This window comes from Piliocolobus tephrosceles, chromosome 20 (genome assembly GCF_002776525.5).
Source record: "Piliocolobus tephrosceles isolate RC106 chromosome 20, ASM277652v3, whole genome shotgun sequence".
NCBI classification, from domain to species: Eukaryota; Metazoa; Chordata; class Mammalia; order Primates; family Cercopithecidae; genus Piliocolobus; species Piliocolobus tephrosceles.
The window spans coordinates 948,559-966,790 of NC_045453.1; the positions used below are offsets into that span (position 1 = coordinate 948,559).

The window sequence follows — 18,232 nt, forward strand, 5'->3', positions numbered from 1 at the left end:
GCGCAGCCACACGCGAACACGCCCTATTCGCAGGAGACTAAGCATCCGAATAGGCGCGTCCCCGGCCGGGGTGCAGCCGGTCCAGGAAAGGAGACAGGGCGCAGGGGCCATTTTGGGAAGGAAAGAGGCGGCGAACCATGACCTTGACCTAATAGAAGGCCGGAGGACGCGAAGAGGCCGGTAGAGAAGCTGACGAGGCTCGTAGCGAGCAAACCCAAAGCAGCCGAGCTCGGAGAGCGCCGTCTCAGCGGGCCAGGACGTAGCCCGGGGATTGCACGGAGGTCCGTCTAGTCAGTCGGGGCGCGCTTCCTGGAGGAGGAGGAGGAGGAGGACTTGCCGCCGGAGCTACGGGGATAAATGCAGGAGGCGGGGCAGCCAGCGGGCGTGGCCCTGAGGAGGTCCCCGGTCGAAAGGAGGAGACGGGGTGGCCGCGTACTTAAAGCGGACGCGGGGAAAGCCCTCCCGGGGTCTGCCTCAGTCGCACAGCTCGGTGGGCTCGTGGGCTAGTCGAGCGTCTTCCCAGAAGCTCCCAGCCCTGTCCAGCCCCTAACCCCGCGACGCTGGGTTTGCTGGGTCCGGTGCGCACAGGCTCGAAGGAACCGGGTCTACTCGGTTTGGCCCAGCAGCTGCGGGCGGCGGGGAGCAGCCCGGCCCGGCTGGACCAGCCTCCCGCGGGTGAGGGCGCGGGCGGGCGGCCGGGTCCCAGCCCTAGTTAGGTCTGCCTCCCGCGCCCGGGCGTGCCGTCTGAGCGGCATTAGGACCCAGGCGCGGCGCGGGGGTGTGTCGCCGGCTCCCGCTGCTGGCCTGCCCGAGTCGCGGAGTTTGGGGTCCAGAAACGCCGGAGCGCGGCGTGAGTGCGCGAGTGTGCCATGGCAGCGGCCACTAGGCGGGTGTTCCATCTCCAGCCGTGCGGTGGGTGCCTGAACCCGGGGGCGCGGCGGAAAGGCCGCCCACGTCTCCGCCACCGAGGCCGGCCAGGCGGGGACGCAGGGCCGTCGGGGACCCCGGGGAGAACGCGGATGCCGTCGGCCTGCGCGGGCCAGGGCCGGTGGGCGAGAGGGCTGCGGGGTTCCCAGCCGCGGGGAGGACGGCACCGGTGCGGGAGGCCCGGGCGCGGCTTCGCGGCCACTGCGCGCTTGGTTTCATTAGAGCTCTGCTGTCGCCGTCTTGAATTTCTTAGGCGGTTTGAGCAGAAGATGCAGCGGGTCGAGGGCGGGGAGCTCGAAAGTGGGCAGGGCGGAGCTGTGGGGCTCCCAGTGCCCCGAGCGCCGAGCTTTTGGGAGCCCGGCGGGCCGCCACCTCGGAAGGTCTTATTTTACCTTCCGCCCGGGCATCTTCCCGCCTGGCGCCGCGGTGGGGGCCGCCCGGTCTTGAGAGTCCCGGGACCCCTGACCGTGCTCTACGCGGCCGCAGCAGTTTCTCCCTTGCTCTGACACCCAAGGGCCAGCCCTGGGTCCCGGCCAGGACCCAGGTTGTACGACCCTTTACCTGCACGTGGGCCGCCGGGACGGAAACAGAGAGTGCACCGGCCCAACCTTCCCAGACCCTCGTCGCCCACAGCCGCTGTCCCTCCCGCGGCCTGGGACGCGCCCCAGCGCCCCTGCCCCCCACTTCAGGATGCAGCACCGGCTCCCGCCCCACGCCTACATTCACATCCTGCGCCCCGACCCCCCAGGTCTCCGAGTCTGGAGGCGCTTTCCTCTCGTGCACGCGGCCCCCCCCTGTCGCTTCCTTCCTCCGACCGCGAGGCAGAAACAGCCGAGACCATCCGGGGCCCGGCCCAGGGAGGGCGCAGCCTCCCCCGACCCCTGTGTCCCTCAGACTCTCCTCCCACCCCCAATTGTTCTCCCTTTTGGACCAACTGCTCTGCCTTACCGGCTGTCGGGACGCAGTCCCAGGGCAGGAGACCGTTGCCTGTCGGCCCCCGTGTGACCTGGGGCGCGTGACGGGGGTCGGGGGAACTGCGCCTGCAATGGGCGTTTATGGCCCTCAGGACCTGTCTGAGAGTGAGAGGAGGGATATGCAGAGAGATCCCCCGCCTTCGCAGCAGAGGAGAGAGAGGCGCGCTCAGGCCCTGTCCCCTCCTCCCGCTGCAGCGGGGCAGGGTTTTGTCAGGAAAACCTGGATTAGCGAACATGGTACTGGTACCAACTCGGTGGAAAGACATCCCTAGAACGTCTCCTCACCTCTGACCCGCCTGGGCAGCCCCTAGCAGATGGGCTAAGGAATTGAATTTCTGAGATTAAGACTGGCTTCCCCTGCTCCCCATGAGGCTCCCTCCCGAGCAATGTCCGTTGCTTCGCTTTCTCCCTAGGGTGGCCTGAGTTGCATCCCTGGGAAGAGTGAAGGAATCAGCCAGGATGGGGGGCGGGGAGACAGGTGTACACAGGAGGTCCAGGGCTTGGTCCATGGGGCTGGTGACCTTTTGGCTTCCCTTGCAGAAAACTCTCCCAGCATGTCGCAGAATGGATACTTTGAGGATTCAAGTGAGTACCTCTAGGGGAGCATGCGTGTGCAGAGAGAGCTTGTTGGGCAAAAGCCTCCAGGGCGTGTAGCCTACCCACCAGAGTCCCGTGGCTTTGGTCGCCTGTCTGGGCCACTCTAGTGCTGGAATGCTTTTGGCTTCCACTCTCCAGGAAGCTAGACACGGATCCCTCGTGGACCTGAGAGGGCAGGCTGCCCCTTCTCCTGGGCTACTTGGACCAGGTGGACCCTCTGGGGTTCTTCCCCAAGGTTTTCTGTGACAATGGCCTGTTATCTGACTAGCCTTGGGCCAGGAATTCTGTATGCCCCTATCCCTCTGTCCTCACCCAGCCCTGGAGGGAATGGCTATTGTTGTCTCTTTAAAGAAATATAAGGTCTCTGTGCTGCAGTCCCTCGAGCACCTTCCTGTTGTCTCTGCTTGTACCAGTCCAGCTGTCTTCCTCCCCATGGCTCTGGGCTGGCTTCAGGCTGTGTCCTGTGCCCAGCCCCATGAGTGGCCTGACCATTTGAGGGTTGTTTGTAGAGCAGTGCGTAGACACAGGGCTGATGTGCCCTTACCCAGGGCCCACAGGACGTGGGGGCTCTGTGTGCTAGGCTGCTGGTGGGCTGGGACTAGGACTTGGCATTGCAGGAGCCCTCCAGGGACCTGGTAGTGTCAGCTGGGCATTTCCTTAATCTAGGGGACCTGAGCACTAAGCCTAAGGTAGAGCTCAGGGCATCAGGGAAAGAATGGGGGAAGAATGGGGCTGTGTGAAGGGCAGTGGAGGGGACTAGTGGGTGCTGGTTGAGGGACAGAGGACAAGTTCGGGCCAGGGGAACCAAACAGTTTAAACAAGGCAAGCCTAACACGGGGAGGAAGGAGTTTGTCATGAGCTTCAGAACCAAAGCAGCGTGGTCGTTTCTTTTCTTTTCTTTTTTTGAGACGAAGTCTCGCTCTGTCTCCCAGGCTGGAGTGCAGTGACACAGTCTCGGCTCACTGCAAGCTCCGCCTCCCGGGCTCACGCCATTCTCCTGCCTCAGCCTCCCGAGTAGCTGGGACTACAGGCGCCCACCACCACGCCCGGCTAAGTTTTCTTTTTGCATTTTTAGTAGAGACGGAGTTTCACCACGTTAGCCAGGATGGTCTCGATCTCCTGACCTCGTGATTCACCTGCCTTGGCCTCCCAAACGTGAGGGTGTCTTTTGACCTAATAGTTCTTCTCTAGGCTCTGGAGGTAGTGCAGGCCTGGGCCTGGGGTCACCAGTCCGTGAGGACTTTGATGCAGGACGTACTGGAGCTTCTTGCCCAGAAGGGGCCCAAGCTAAACTCAGGACACTGGGGGAACAGGGCCTGGGATGTGCCAAGGAAACTGGTGGCGGGAGTGGAAATGAGTCAGGGTGAGTCACTGCAGGTGCAGGCGTGGTGCTGACCCATCTCTGTTTCTGCACAGGTGTCTGTCAGGCATCAGTGGGGTCTGAACTACAAGGGCCCCTTTCCTGGAAGTACCTACAAGTGAGGAACCTTAGGGGACCCACAAGACAGGAAGGGCTACCAGTGGCCAGGAGTGAGGCAGGGACCTAGGAGGACTTCCTGGAGGAGGAGGTTCCAAGTGAGTCTTGAAAAAGGCCCTCCAGGGAGGGAAGCCCTCGGCTTGGAGGACAGGACCTGTCATGCCTAGGGTGCTGACCAACGGGCCTGAGGAGCCAGTGGTCAGGGCAGGGGGAGCAGAGCTGGCTCAGGCCGTGAAGCTTAGGCTGCAGGGAACCACCGCAGGGCTCAGGGCAGAGGAATATTTGCATGTTACCAGGAAATCTTCCTGTAGGCAGGGGGGTGCACTGCGGGCCAGCTGCAGGAATTGAGGACCAAGGGGAGCAGGCTCTCAACTCTGGGGTCCCACATCCCACAGGTGCCATAACACGTCCTCACTCTCCACGTGCCCTTACCCAGGGCCCCCAGGACATGAAGGAGGGGCACGATGGGGGCAGGGCTGACATGAGGCCCCGGGGTCCTCTCTTGTCAGTCCCTGGCTCTGTTTCCCTGGCTTTCCTGCTTCCTAGACCTTGTCTGATACCTGTACTGGGTCTCTCAGCCTCGATGCTTCTCCCCACCTGCCCTCCTGTGGAGAGGGAACTTTAAGACCCTGTGCCCACAAGGCGGTGTGTGTGTGTGTGTGTGTGTGTGAGAGAGAGAGAGTGCCACGTGGTACTGCAGCTTCTCTGCCTTTCCTGTGTACCCTGCTTTGGGAGGGCAGGGGCCAGGCAGTCTCCCCTGCAGTATTGCACTCCGTGCCTGCCCCAGCGTGTCTGGAGTGGATATGTTTTTCTCACACTGAAGGGTCAAAGCCACGCAGGGTCCTGGTCCCAGCGGCTGGGGAATGCTGGAGAGTCCCTGTGTGGCAGCTGCCATGTCCTGTGTAGGCTGGAGCAGGACTAGAAGCTGCCTTCCTGGCCCATGGGATGACCTCTCCCATCACGGCCCGAGAGTGGGACAGCCCAGAGGTCCTTGCTCCTTGGGCTTGGAGCCCCTCCTTCCTGTGTGCGGCACTTTAACAGCCAGGCCCTCTTGCTCTTGGGGGTCTCTCTTGGGAGCAGCTGGGTCTCTACGCTACTACAAGTGTGACACAGATGACACCTTTGAAGCCCGAGAGGAGATCCTGGGGGATGAGGCCTTCGACACTGCCAACTCCTCCATTGTGTCTGGCGAGAGTATCCGTTTTTTTGTCAATGTCAACCTCAAGATGCAGGCCGCCAACACGGGTACGGGGGCTGCGCAGGGGCAGGCTGGGGGAGGGCGCGGGACTGGGCAGGTGTGACTTGCCTTACTAAGGAAGACCTGAGGAAAGGGTGGCACCCTGAGCCCTCCCCACTTTTCTCCAGCAGAGAATGAAGCGACTTCCGGTGGCTGTGTGCTCCTGCACACCTCCCGAAAGGTGGGCAGCCCGTCCTGCAGGTGGTCCTGGGGCCTCTACCTAGGGGCTGAGGTGGTGGCTTCCCTGAGAGTCCTCCTGCTGCTCCCCTCTTCCCACACCTCCAGGAGCAGCTCAACAGGGAGCTCACACCAGCCCAGGGCTGAGGGCTGAGGGCTGGGCTGCTGCAGCTGGCTGGGTGGGAGGGACCAGGCAGTGACAGCATCTCATACATGAGCCCGTGTGGTTCTGTCCCTGGGGTCCCCTTAGTACCTGAAGTTAAAGAACTTCAAGGAAGAGATCCGTGCGCACCGTGACCTAGATGGCTTCCTGGCGCAGGCCAGCATCGTCCTGAACGAGACGGCCACCTCCCTGGATAATGTGCTGCGGTCCATGCTTCACCGCTTTGCCCAGGACCCTGACAACGCTGAGCCAGACTGCAACCTAGACCTGCTTATGGCCATGCTTTTCACCGATGCCGGGGCACCCATGCAGGGTAAAGGTGAGGCCGGTCTCCCAGCCCGGGCGGGGGCGTCGGTGGGGGCTGCTGACCCACCCCCCTCCGCCTACTCTTTCCGCAGTCCACCTGCTGTCAGATACCATCCAAGGGGTCACCGCCACAGTGACAGGGGTGCGGTACCAGCAGTCGTGGCTCTGCATCGTGTGAGTTGCCAGGCCACTTGGCCCCCGCTTCTTGTCACAGTGGAACTGGGCATCCCATGTCCCCTGTGCCCTGCAGAGGCTGGCCCACCTGTGAGTCCTGGGGCTCTGGTGGCCCAACCAGCTCGGGAGAAGAGGGCTGAAGCACTGCCAAGAACCATCCCATTTGCTCTTCTTGGCCCTCCCTAGCAGAGGTTATCAGTGGTCAAGGTCGAGGGGGTTCTGGGTGGGGGAGCCCCAGCTCCCCAGGATGTAACTGTGCACTGTGTCCTCCTCACCCCTGCCAGCTGCACCATGAAGGCCCTACAGAAGCGGCATGTGTGCATCAGCCGCCTGGTTCGCCCACAGAACTGGGGGGAGAATTCCTGTGAGGTTCGGTTCGTCATCCTGGTGCTGGCCCCACCCAAGATGGTGAGTGGGTAGTGCCACGTCCTGGGGAAGAAGGACGGCCCCAGGTTACCTGCCCTCTCCTTGGGGGCCCCTCCCACATGTCCTGGCCTCTGAAGGCCTGGTCCTCTCCCCTCCCCTTCACCTCGGCCCTGTGGGTGTGTCAGAAACATCTTGCTAGGCTTAGCAAGTCCTCATTTCCCCAGGGGTTGGCGAAAAGTTTCTGTTTCCTTGACTGAAAGGAAATGCTTTTGACCATTATCCTTATTCCAACATGGGGCCTTCCTTTGGCCTGCCCGCCCTGTCAGCTCTTCTTTGACTTGGCTGACTTTGTGATTTGTTGGCTGAGGGCCCCTGCTCCTTCCTGGGCCACACACCCCCTGGCTGGGACACTGTGATTTTTGTGGGAGCCGGAACTGATAAAATTTCGGAAGTCTTTTAAGGAAAAGGATTTAACAAATCTCAACAGATGATTGCCAGGACCCCTCCCAAGGCCTTGGCAGGGTCTTCAGCTTCAACTTCCCTTAGCTTCTCGTGCTTCTGCCCCAGCCTTCTGTGTGAAAATGGGGTGCTCAGGGATCTCAGATATGGCGGGAACCTCCCCAGATGCTACTATGCTGGTGTGAGAGGAAGGGCAGCCCCTGGGTTGGAGGGCATGGCCCCCAGCAGGGTGCCCTGACAGAAGGAGCAATAGCTCAGAGCTGAGTTAAAGCCTGGTGCCTAGAGGCAGATCCCCCAGCCCCTGACACTGGGCTCCTCCTCAGGAGCATGGACCTGTTCTTTTGGGGTTTTGTGTGTGTTTGTTTGTTTTTGTATTTATTTATTTATTTATTTATTTTTGAGTCGGAGTCTTGCTGTGTCGCCCAGGCTGGAGTGCAGTGGCGCAATCTCAGCTCACTGCAAGCTCTGCCTCCCGGGTTCAAACCATTCTCCTGCCTCAGCCTCCGGAGTAGCTGGAATTTTTTGAGACAGTCTCGCTCTGTCGCCCAGGCTGGAGTACGGAGGCGTGATCTCAGCTCACTGAAACCTCCGCCTCCCAGGTTCAAGTGATTCTCCCGCCTCAGCCTCCCAAGTAGCTGGGACTACAGGCCCCCCCACCACCACCAAAAAACTGCAGCCAGTTAATTTTTTTTTTTTTTTTTTTTTGAGGCGGAGTCTGGCTCTGTCGCCCGGACTGGAGTGCAGTGGCCGGATCTCAGCTCACTGCAAGCTCCGCCTCCCGGGTGCACGCCATTCTCCTGCCTCAGCCTCCCGAGTAGCTGAGACTACAGGCGCCCGCCACCTCGCCCAGCTAGTTTTTTTTTTTGTATTTTTAGTAGAGACGGGGTTTCACCGTGTTAGCCAGGATGGTCTCGATTTCCTGACCTCGTGATCCGCCCGTCTCGGCCTCCCAAAGTGCTGGGATTACAGGCTTGAGCCACCGCGCCCGGCCTATTTTGTATTTTTAGTAGAGATGGGGTTTCACCATGTTGGCCAGGCTGGTCTTGAACTCCTCACCTCAAGTGATCTACCCGCCCCACCCTCCCAAAAGTGTTGGTATTATGGGCGTGAGCCACCATGCCCTGCCAAGCATGGCCCTCTTCTAAAGCAAACATGCACAGTGCCCCAGGACTATAGTTTGAGCAACAGACGGGCAGACACTGCCCCTAGGTGAGCAGGTTGCCGTGATGAGGGCCGTACACTGAGTTCATGAGTTCATGGTTCATGGACAGGCTTCACCTTGGCCAGGCAAGAGACAGAGTGCCTGATGGGCTTGGATCCTCTCTGAAAGTCAAACCAGCAGACAGTGCAAATACCACTGGGGAAACGTAGCTGGGTAAACATTTTTCTCCATTGTGGTTTCATTATCTGTGATTACACAGACTTTTGTTGCTTAGGACAAAAGTAATATCTTGAGTTTGTAAGAAATCAGGAGTTTATAAGAAAAATATAGATCGATGGTAGTTGTGGTGTTCTGCCGACCTGGTTGAAATCATGACAGAGTACACTAATGCCTGAACTTTGTGGAATAAAACCTGCTACCAGCATCTGGGCACAGTGGCTTGTGCCTGTAATCCCAGCACTTTGGGAGGCCTAGACAGATGGATTGCTTGAGGCCAGGAGTTTGAGACCAGCCTGGTCCACATAGTGAGACCTCGTCTCTACAAAAAGTTAAAATTTAAAAATTGCCTGGCATGGTGGTGCGTGCCTGTGGTCCCAGCTACTCAGGAGACTGATGTGGGAGAATCGTTTGAGCCCAGGAGGTCAAGGCTACAGTAAGCCGTGAGTGTGCCACTGCACTCAGCCTGGGTGACAGTGAGACCCTGTCTCAAAAAAACACAAAAAACAGACAGAAAACCTGCTGCCAGTTGATGGGGAGAGCACCTCCAGCTGCTGGGCCCGGGCAGGACCTCCTCTGTTCCACAGGGGTGGTGGATGTGACTCCCGTCCTCCACCCCTAGAAAAGCACTAAGACTGCCATGGAGGTGGCGCGCACATTTGCCACCATGTTCTCGGATATCGCCTTCCGCCAGAAGCTCCTGGAGACCCGCACAGAGGAGGAATTCAAGGAGGCCTTGGTGCATCAGAGACAGCTGCTCACCATGGTGAGCCACGGTCCAGTGGCGCTGAGAATGAAGGAACACAGCACAGTGTCCTTCCCTACCCACAGGCACCCAGAGGTACAGGGTGGAGGCCGGTATGGACTGGCAGGGTTGGCGGGGGCTTGGGCTGGACAGGGCTAACAGGCGCTCTGTCCTCTCCTCCAGCCCCCAAAGTGCAAGGACTTTGTCCCTTTCGGGAAGGGCATCCGGGAGGACATCGCACGCAGGTTCCCCTTGTACCCCTTGGATTTCACTGACGGTACGTCAGCAGAGCCATCTGGGTCTCTGCTCTCCAGGCCTTGGGCCCACACGTGTGCCTGTCCTGTATCCCCAGCAAACCCTGTCTCCCGTCCCCCATTCCTAGGCATTATTGGGAAAAACAAGGCTGTGGGCAAATACATCACCACCACCCTGTTCCTCTACTTCGCCTGCCTCCTGCCCACCATCGCTTTCGGGTCCCTCAATGACGAGAACACAAACGGGGCCATTGGTGAGGGGCTGGCGGCAGGTGGTGGGTGGGGGTATGCCGGGCAGGGCCCTGGGCTGCAGCGCCCACCTGACCTCCCCACCCCGACAGATGTGCAGAAGACCATAGCCGGGCAGAGCATCGGGGGCCTGCTCTACGCGCTCTTCTCCGGGCAGCCACTGGTGATTCTGCTGACCACCGCGCCCCTGGCGCTCTACATCCAGGGTGCAGTGGGGGCTGAGGCGGGAGATGGTGCCTGAGACCCCTGGTTCCTGCTAGGCCCTGACCCGCCCTGCCCCCTGCCTGCAGTGATTCGTGTCATCTGTGATGATTATGGCCTGGACTTCAGCTCCTTCTACGCGTGGACAGGCCTGTGGAATAGTGTCTTCCTCGCACTTTACGCCTTTTTCAACCTCAGCCTGGTCATGAGTCTCTTCAAGAGGTGACTGGCCCTTCTGTGAGCTTCTGGGACCCTTAAAGCTTGGGATCTGGCTCAGCCCTCTGTAACCCCAGGGTGATGGGCGTGCCCCCACCATATCGCTGCCCCAAGGGGCAGGGGTGGACTCAGGCAAGGCCTAGGGCCCTGGTCTTCTTCCGGGCAGGAGGAGGCAGGGGACTGTGCAGGGGCTCAGGGAGGCCTCCCCCACCTGCCCCCTGACGACACCCACTCTGAGGAGGCTCATCACCTCCTGGCAGGTCAATGGAGGAGATCATTGCTCTCTTCATTTCCATCACATTTGTGCTGGATGCTGTCAAGGGCATGGTTAAAAGTGAGTGCGTCTAGGAGCTACCTGCTGCACAGGGTGCTCAGGCAAGATGGGAGGTTCTGCACTGCCCCTGGCTGGGGGCAGATAGGACCGGCTCAAGCTGGGTGTGTGCCCGTGGTCAAGGGTGCAGTGCTCTGGGAGCCCTGGGCTGGTAGAAGGCAGAGGCCTTCACGCTGGAGGGTGATGGGGCCACCGCAGGTGGGATCAGCAGTGGCAGAGGCACTGGGCTGACTGTGATGAGGTGTCAGAGATGGGACAGGGACAGTAGGCAGGAGTGTGGGTGCATGGGCATGTCGGCAGGGTCCCCTCGTCTTCCCCCTGGACCCCTTCCTCCCTGAGAGCCCCTTCCTCCAGGGCCACATGTTGGAAAGGGCTGAGGCCTGTGGGTCTGTGTCCACAGTCTTCTGGAAGTACTACTATGGGCATTACTTGGACGACTACCACACTAAAAGGACTTCATCCCTGGTCAGCCTGTCAGGCCTCGGTGCCAGCCTCAACGCCAGCCTCCACACTGCCCTCAATGCCAGCTTCCGGACCAGCCCCACGGAGCTGCCCTTGGCCACGCACTCAGGCCAGGCGACCGCTGTGCTCAGCCTCCTCATCATGCTGGGCACACTCTGGCTGGGCTACACCCTCTACCAATTCAAGAAAAGGTGAGGGGCTGCGTGGGGAGGGGAGGGGCCACATGAGCCAAAGGCTGTGCTCATGCACCTGCTGTCCTCAGCCCCTACCTGCACCCCTGCGTGCGTGAGATCCTGTCTGACTGCGCTCTGCCCATCGCGGTGCTCGCCTTCTCCCTCATCAGCTCCCATGGCTTCCGGGAAATCGAGAGTGAGTTGGGGCCGGGCAGCGGGTGGCGTGGGGTAGCTCCCCAGGTGCTGCAGGCATAGCAGTAGCCTGTCGCCTGCTGCAGTGAGCAAGTTCCGCTACAACCCCAGCGAGAGCCCGTTTGCGATGGCGCAGATCCAGTCGCTGTCCCTGAGGGCCATCAGCAGTGCCATGGGCCTCGGCTTCCTGCTGTCCATGCTCTTCTTCATCGAGCAGAACTTGGTGGCCGCCTTGGTGAACGCACCGGAGAACAGGTGTGGAGGGCGGGCAAGGGTGGGGTGGGTGGGGCCCGGGCCCCTGCTGTGGGGCTCTGTCCACGAGTGCCCGTCTGCTGCAGGCTGGTGAAGGGCACTGCCTACCACTGGGACCTCCTGCTCCTCGCCATCATCAACACGGGGCTGTCTCTGTTTGGGCTGCCCTGGATCCATGCCGCCTACCCCCACTCCCCGCTGCATGTGCGAGCCCTGGCCTTAGTGGAGGAGCGTGTGGAGAACGGGCACATCTATGACACGTGAGTGTGAGGCAGGCAAGAACCATGGACCCTGAGGAGTGGGGAGCCTCGGACCACATGGGACATAGGGAGGGATGAGGCCCTGTGGACAGGGGCGCAGAGGTGACGCTCGTGGCTCGGGGCGCTGCAGGATCGTGAACGTGAAGGAGACGCGGCTGACCTCGCTGGGCGCCAGCATCCTGGTGGGCCTGTCCCTGCTGCTGCTGCCGGTCCCGCTTCAGTGGATCCCCAAGCCCGTGCTCTATGGCCTCTTCCTCTATATCGCGCTCACCTCTCTCGATGGCAATCAGCTTGTCCAGCGTGTGGCCCTGCTGCTCAAGGAGCAGGTGAGCGCTTGGCCCTGTGAGGGAGCGGCGTGGGTGGGGACACAGCCCCATGCCTGCCCACACCCGGTCCCTGCTGCCCACAGACTACATACCCCCCGACACACTACATCCGGAGGGTGCCCCAGAGGAAGATCCACTACTTCACGGGCCTGCAGGTGCTGCAGCTGCTGCTGCTGTGCGCCTTCGGCATGAGCTCCCTGCCTTACATGAAGATGATCTTTCCTCTCATCATGATCGCCATGATCCCCATCCGGTACAGGCGGGTGGGCGGTGGGCAGGAGGGGCCCAGTCTGAGTGCGGAGAATGGGTGGGCTGGGGCAGGGGCTGGGAGGAGAGGTCCCACCTAGAGGCAGAGAATGGGTGGGTTGGGCTGGGTGCCCAGGAGGAGGGGTCCTGCCTAGGGGTGCTGAGTAGGTGGGCTGGGGTGGCTGGTGGGCAGGAGGAGCCCAGCCTAGAGGTAGAGTGGGCGGGTTGGGGTGGGTGGTGGGTAGGAGGGGCTCCAGTCTAGGAGTGGAGAGTGGGCGGGCTGGGATAGGCAGGCGGGGAGGAGAGGCCTAGAGCCTCGCCCTGTGGGTGGGCTGGGGTGGGCTGGCATGGGTGCCCACTGCCTTCTCTCTGATCCAGGCTCATCCTCCTGTCCCTCCCTCCCCGCAGCTATATCCTCCTGCCCCGAATCATTGAAGCCAAGTACTTGGATGTCATGGATGCTGAGCACAGGCCTTGACTGGCAGGCCCTAGCCACGCCCCATTTGCCAGCTTCCCACGTCCTCCCAGGCTGGCTCTGGGGCTGTGAGGGGAGGTGTAAGTGTGGGGGTGACTGCTCTGTGCTGCACCTTCTCATGGCTGACTCAGGCCTGGGGCATCTGGGCATTGTAGGGGTGCAGTGGTGTGTGCCCACCCCTCCCATTATCCTTTAGCTTTGGGCTAAGAGCATTGCTGAGGGCAACTTCTGCCCAGGGTGGGTGGGACTGAGCAGGATGGATTTTCTTTTGAAAGAGAAACCATCTCCTTGATTGTGTAAGGAACTTGCCGTACGCACATGAGAGAATAAAGCTCCTGTTTCTGCGCTCCTACGTGCTACCTCTGTCTCTGCTACTGCCACCCCACCCACACGCTGGGGAGGGGAAGCCCTCCCTGGGGAAGTGGAATGCAAGGGACAGAGTTTATGGAACGCCACCTGTGGGCTGTCACCTCCAACGTCACACAGTGGGTACTGGCCCAACAGTGAAGCATGGAAGATCCAGGAGGCCTTTGCGTGGCCATTTTTCCAGGACCTGCAGGGAAAGCGTTCTGGGAATAGCATATGCAAGGGTCCAGAGGAGCGAGGGCTTGGGGCCACTGAGGCGCTGTGGCTGGTGGAGAGCAGTGGGGCGGGAGGGACCATCAGGGTGACAGCGAAGGGCCCTGTGACTCTCAGATGAAAGCTGCCTGCCGGGAGGCCGAGGCTCCGTGTGGAGCACTTGTGAACCATCCCATGTGTTGTGCGGATCCTGGATTTTATAGGGCGGGGGCAGCACTGGCGGGGATGGAGGGAGGTGGGAGGACTGCCGGTGGCAGGACACGGGGCGGGAGTGGTTTGATGGAGGGAGAAGGTGCGGTGTTTCTGGCTTGGTCATTTGTTGTTGGTCAGGGTCTCACAGTGGCAGCCAACAACGGGGAATATTGGCTCAGGGGAGCACCCTGTGCGCGGCAACAGTGGTCAGCAGGAACACGTGGGGCTCACGTCACCTCCTGGACTAGCTTAACAAATGCCCCATGGACTAAGTTAGCAGACAGAAGAGATTGGCTCTATCTAAAACTGAAAATATATCTGAAATATGCCAATATCTGAAATATGCAAAGAATTCCTGCAAACCAACAAAGGACAGCAGCCCCAACAGAAGAGGCAGAGGCCGTGAACAGGGGAAGGAGGCCCAGCTGTAACAGGAGCAGCAAGAGGTGCTCAGAGTCCTTGGTAATTAGAGAACTGCAAGCTCACATGAGATGCCACCTTACACTGGGTAGCCTGGTGCTGAGTGGGCCATCAGGAGCCCCCGGGGCCCCGAGAACCAATCCAGGTGGGTATGAGCACGCTCGCATGCTCTGCACCCTGCTGTTTGGGGACAGGTAGCGAGTGTGGAAAAACCAACTCAAACCATTTTCCTCTGCTCTCACTGTGCACAACAGTCAACACAGAAGATTTCTGTGACCAAGTAAGGGATTTCTCAGAGGACAGCTGCTGGGTGCCCACCAATTCAGTTCAATTTAACCCAACTGCTACCTGCCAGGAGATAGCTTCAGAAACCCCAAGTTGAGGGCTCAGTCCCACAAGACCACCACTTCCTTCCCACCAGTCTGAGGTCTGGGCCTGTAGAACTTCTGATACTCTGTCTTCAACTTGGGGTTCCCACGACTCCTGTTTTGGGTTCAATTAATTTGCTAGAGTGGTTCACAAAAGTCAGGGAAACATTTACTTATATTTAGCAGGTTTTAATTTTTTTTTTTCTTTTTGAGACAAGAGTCTCACTTTTTTTGTTGTTGTTTGTTTGAGACGGAGTCTTGCTCTGTCACCCAGGCTGGAGTGCAGTGGCCGGATCTCAGCTCACTGTCAGCTCCGCCTCCCGGGTTTACGCCACTCTCCTGCCTCAGCCTCCCGCCACCTCGCCCGGCTAGTTTTTTGTATTTTTTTAGTAGAGACGGGGTTTCACCGTGTTAGCCAGGATGGTCTCGATCTCCTGACCTCGTGATCCACCCGTGTCGGCCTCCCAAAGTGCTGGGATTACAGGCTTGAGCCACCGCGCCCGGCCTGGAGTCTCATTTTTAATGTGCAATGGCGTGATCGGCTCACTGCAACCTCCACCTCTGGCTCAAGCGATTCTCATGCCTCAGCCTCCCAAATAGCTGGGACTACACGTGCCTGCCACTACGCCTGGCTAAGTTTTGTATTTTCAGTAGAGACGGGGTTTCATCATATTGGCCAGGCTGGTCTTGAACTCCTGACCTCAAGTGATCTGCCTGCCTTGGCCTCCCAAAGTGCTGGGATTACAGGCATGAGCCACCGTGCCCTGCCTAATTTTTTTTTTTTTTTTAATTATTTTTTAAGGGTTGGGCATTGATGGATTTCCCAGTGATGAATAAGAGCTGAATGGGCCCAGGGCCTTGCCCGCCACCCTACTGGCTTATTAAAAAGGCTATTACAGAGAATTCAGATGAAGAGATGCACAGGGTGAGGTATTGGGGAAGGGGCACAGAGCTTGTGTGCCCTCCCCGGGGTGTCACCCTCCAGGAACCCCCACATGTTTGGCTATTCAGAAGCTCCCCAAACCCTGGCCTTTTGGGTTTTTAGGGAGGCCTCATTACGCAGGCATGATTGAATAAACCACTGGCCACTGGTGATCAATTGAACCTTCAGCCCTGCCCCTCCCTGGAGGTGTGGCGGGGGGTGGAGACCGAAAGTCCCAGTCCTCTTGTCCTGTCTTGGTCTTTCCATAACCAAGCTACCTAGATGCTGCCAGCCACCTCATTAGCACACAAGAAGACATCAGTGTGGAGTTTCCGAGGGTTTTTAAGTTGTTTGCTAGGAAAGGGGTCAAAGACCAAATACATATATTTTTTTTTTGGGACAGGGTCTCACACTGTTGCCCAGGCTGGAGTGCAGTGGTGCGATCGTGGCTCACTGCAGCCTTGATTTCCCTAGGCTCAGGGGATCCTCCCACCTCGGAATCCTGAGTAGCTGTGCCACAGACGTGCACCACCATGCCCAGCAAATTTTTCTATTTTTGTAGAGACAAGGTTTTGCCATGTTACCCAGGCTGGTCATGAAGTCCTGGGCTCAAGCCATCCTCCCACCTTGGCCTTCCAAAGTGCTGGGATTACAGGCGTGAGCTACCTTGCCTGGAACTAGATATATGTCAGAGTATCAAAGGTAGCTAAAGTAAAAAAAAAAAAAATGGGCAGAAAGTGTCATGTGCACCCAGGACGGAATTCTGGAGGAGCTGAACAGGCAGTACAGAGAGGTGCCCCGCCCCACGCCTAGGTCCCCACCCCACCCAGGCAGTATGTGATTCTTCTTTGGAGTACCCTCATCAGTAGCCTGCACCGGGGGGCTGCATCCATGATCAACGGACAAGGAGCAGGCAGGCCCCCAGCACCCCACATCTGAGGCCCAGCCAGACTTTTCCCACCCATCAAGGAGACTCAGGAGACTGGGCAGGGACGTGGCACCTCCTGGGGATTTAACCCAGCCGGAGTTGCAGGCAAGAGGGGAGTGAAGGAATGACACTCTGTCCTGACCCAGGGCCATCCTGCTGGATGGAGTCACAGGGACTGCAGGGGTCTCTCCAGAGCTGCCTGTGGGCACAGAAGCAAGCCTGGGGGGTGCCCCACCAGCCTGAGCCTACCACACCCCCCTTGAATGTCCTTGAGTTGGACACTCTGACAAGGGAGCCACCTGGGGAAGTCCCTTCCAGGCAATGACTTCTCCAGGGCACAGAGTAAAGGTGTGTGGCATGAGCGAGGTCCCCTGAGGGGTCTGCAGCCGGCAGGCTGAACTGTGGCTATCAAGCCAAGTGGGGTCGAGGACTCCAGCCCCTCCTCACCATAAAAATGAACTGGGTATTGTAATTGTAAACCAACATTTTAGCGGCTCTGCTGTGTAACAGCATAAGGCAAAAGCACTGGGCGTGCCACACCGCCCAGCCCCCAACCCAGTAAGGCTTCATGGAGGCCCTGGCACTACCTGCGGGTAGGGGGCAGCATGGATCCAGGGTGGAGGTCAGCCCACAATCCATGCCATTGAGTGAGGCAAGAACGCAAGTGGAGATGTAACACTCCAGTTCACAGTGGCATCCGAACGCCTTCCACACAGTGCTGCCCGTGTCCCCATCCCCACCCCCACCAAAAGACTTCCTGCACCTGCCAAAGGAGACTGAGACAGACACCTGCCTGGGGCAGGGTTCAAAACAGATAGAGCTGGTTTATTTTGGAAACAAGTCTCATCCAGAAATGTTATTTATTGCATTTAAAAAACATGGGAGGTGATTTGCATGGTTCCTCCCCAAGCCCTCACTCCCACCAAGTGCAGCTTTACCACCCAAGGTCCTTTCAGGATCCCAGGCCTGGAGGTTGTAGGAGAGAGCAGTGAATCCTAAGGGCAAGAGAATGGCATCCACTTGCCCAGAGTTTCTCAGAGCAGAGCCAGCTGCTCCTCCAGACAGGCTGGTGAGGCTACTTGACACCCCCAGGAAGGGGAAACCCTGAAGGAAGTACTTCCAGGGGTGCCTGCCTGATGCAGGAGGTTTCAGGCTAGCCCTCCCCAGATCCCCAGCCTGAGGGGCCTCCCCCAGCCGCAGAAGTCAAGCTGCCAAAGTACTCCTGCAGCTCCAGCAGGGCCCGGAAGCGATGGGAGACAGCGTTCTTCTCCGCCTTAGGCATCTCTGCGTACCTGAGGGATGACAGTAACAGCTCAGGGAGCCCAGATTCAGGGAGGAAATGCACCCTCTCCCTACCCTACCTCATCTCATCCCCGGAGTCCAAAGCTCACAGACCCCCAGAAAAGGGGAGTGGGGCCCAGCAGCTCCTGGCAGCCAATTAATTTTTAAAAATCAGGTAAAGTTTTCAATTCCCCTGGGGCAGAAACCCCCATGAATGAGCATGGAGGGATATTAAACTTGCTCTAGTGTGCCCAAAAGTCATTAAGGGAAGCTGGGGACGAGGGGATGAGCTGCATGTTTGATCAGCTTTGTCATCTGTTGACAGGAAGCAATGGGGCCTGACAGAGCAAACACAGCAGTCTCCTCTAATGCGCGGAGGGCGGGGGAGCACTTGAACAGCTGGCCAGGGGCCTGACCTCTGTGCCAGCACGGCAGTGAGGTGAGAATCCCATACCCCGCCTGTGGCCTGCAGACCGCTCTGTGCAAGACGGCAGCCAGTAGCCACTAGCCAGGTGTGGCTATTTAAATGAATTAACACTGAATAAAAATGTTCCATTTCTGGGTCTCACAACATGCAAGTACTCCACAGCCCCATATGGCTAGTGGCTGGTTCCAAAATGTCCTCACCCCTGCTGGGGCTATTGTGGGGCCTCAGACTGCACTCCCTCAGGGCCCCTCCAGCTTGGAAAGCCTGATTCCAACAATGGCCCATGCCTTGTGTGAATAAGGGGGGATTCGTGCGAACTACTGAGAACAACTGGTACTTTGAGGGCATAAAATAGTGCCCACAAGAGGCTGCAAAACCCTGGACATTTTTCCAACCTAGATGGGGGTCAGAAAATGACACCATAAAACTGTCAGAAGTGGCCGGGCGCAGTGGCTCATGCCTATAATCCTGGCACTTTGGGAAGCCAAGGCAGGTGGA

At 58.9% G+C, this 18,232-nt stretch overlaps 2 protein-coding genes across 12 annotated transcripts in view; one reads left to right on the forward strand and one right to left on the reverse strand.

Moving 5' to 3' along the window:
- SLC4A11 (solute carrier family 4 member 11) lies at positions 1-12,960 on the forward strand. 10 transcript variants are annotated; one of them, XM_023220252.1, is made up of 20 exons: positions 1-912; positions 2,442-2,486; positions 5,056-5,220; positions 5,341-5,393; positions 5,640-5,871; positions 5,951-6,032; positions 6,317-6,440; positions 8,858-9,076; positions 9,164-9,257; positions 9,363-9,488; positions 9,576-9,689; positions 9,774-9,906; positions 10,161-10,234; positions 10,632-10,884; positions 10,956-11,062; positions 11,145-11,313; positions 11,397-11,570; positions 11,701-11,896; positions 11,980-12,149; positions 12,551-12,960. In XM_023220252.1, the coding sequence occupies exons 1-20, from the start codon at positions 870-872 to the stop codon at positions 12,618-12,620; spliced, it is 2,643 nt and encodes an 880-aa protein (XP_023076020.1). In that variant the 5' UTR covers positions 1-869; the 3' UTR covers positions 12,621-12,960. The 10 variants fall into 10 exon arrangements, with proteins under 10 accessions (XP_023076020.1, XP_023076021.1, XP_023076022.1 ...); XM_023220253.1 differs by having other exon boundaries at positions 5,344-5,393; XM_023220255.1 differs by having other exon boundaries at positions 37-281.
- Positions 12,939-18,232, reverse strand: part of ITPA (inosine triphosphatase) — a 20,795-nt gene continuing 15,501 nt past the window's right edge. Inside the window, exon 7 of one of the 2 annotated variants that reach the window (XM_023220262.1) lies at positions 12,939-13,694. In XM_023220262.1, the coding sequence (XP_023076030.1) occupies positions 13,689-13,694 (6 nt within the window). In that variant the 3' untranslated portion in view covers positions 12,939-13,688. Of the gene's footprint in view, positions 13,695-16,830; positions 17,319-18,232 lie in introns of those variants that run through there. The other variant, XM_023220261.2, reaches the window with a different exon arrangement.

Bases quoted from the DNA above. Each gene is read 5' to 3' on its own strand.
- SLC4A11 (XM_023220249.1), top strand. From the start codon at position 4,839: ATGCTGGAGAGTCCCTGTGTGGCAGCTGCCATGTCCTGTGTAGGCTGG. The intron at 6,441-8,857 runs GTGAGTGGGTAG...CTCCACCCCTAG, and splicing joins TGCTGGCCCCACCCAAGATG to AAAAGCACTAAGACTGCCAT. The intron at 9,690-9,773 runs GTGCAGTGGGGG...CCCTGCCTGCAG, and splicing joins CCTGGCGCTCTACATCCAGG to TGATTCGTGTCATCTGTGAT.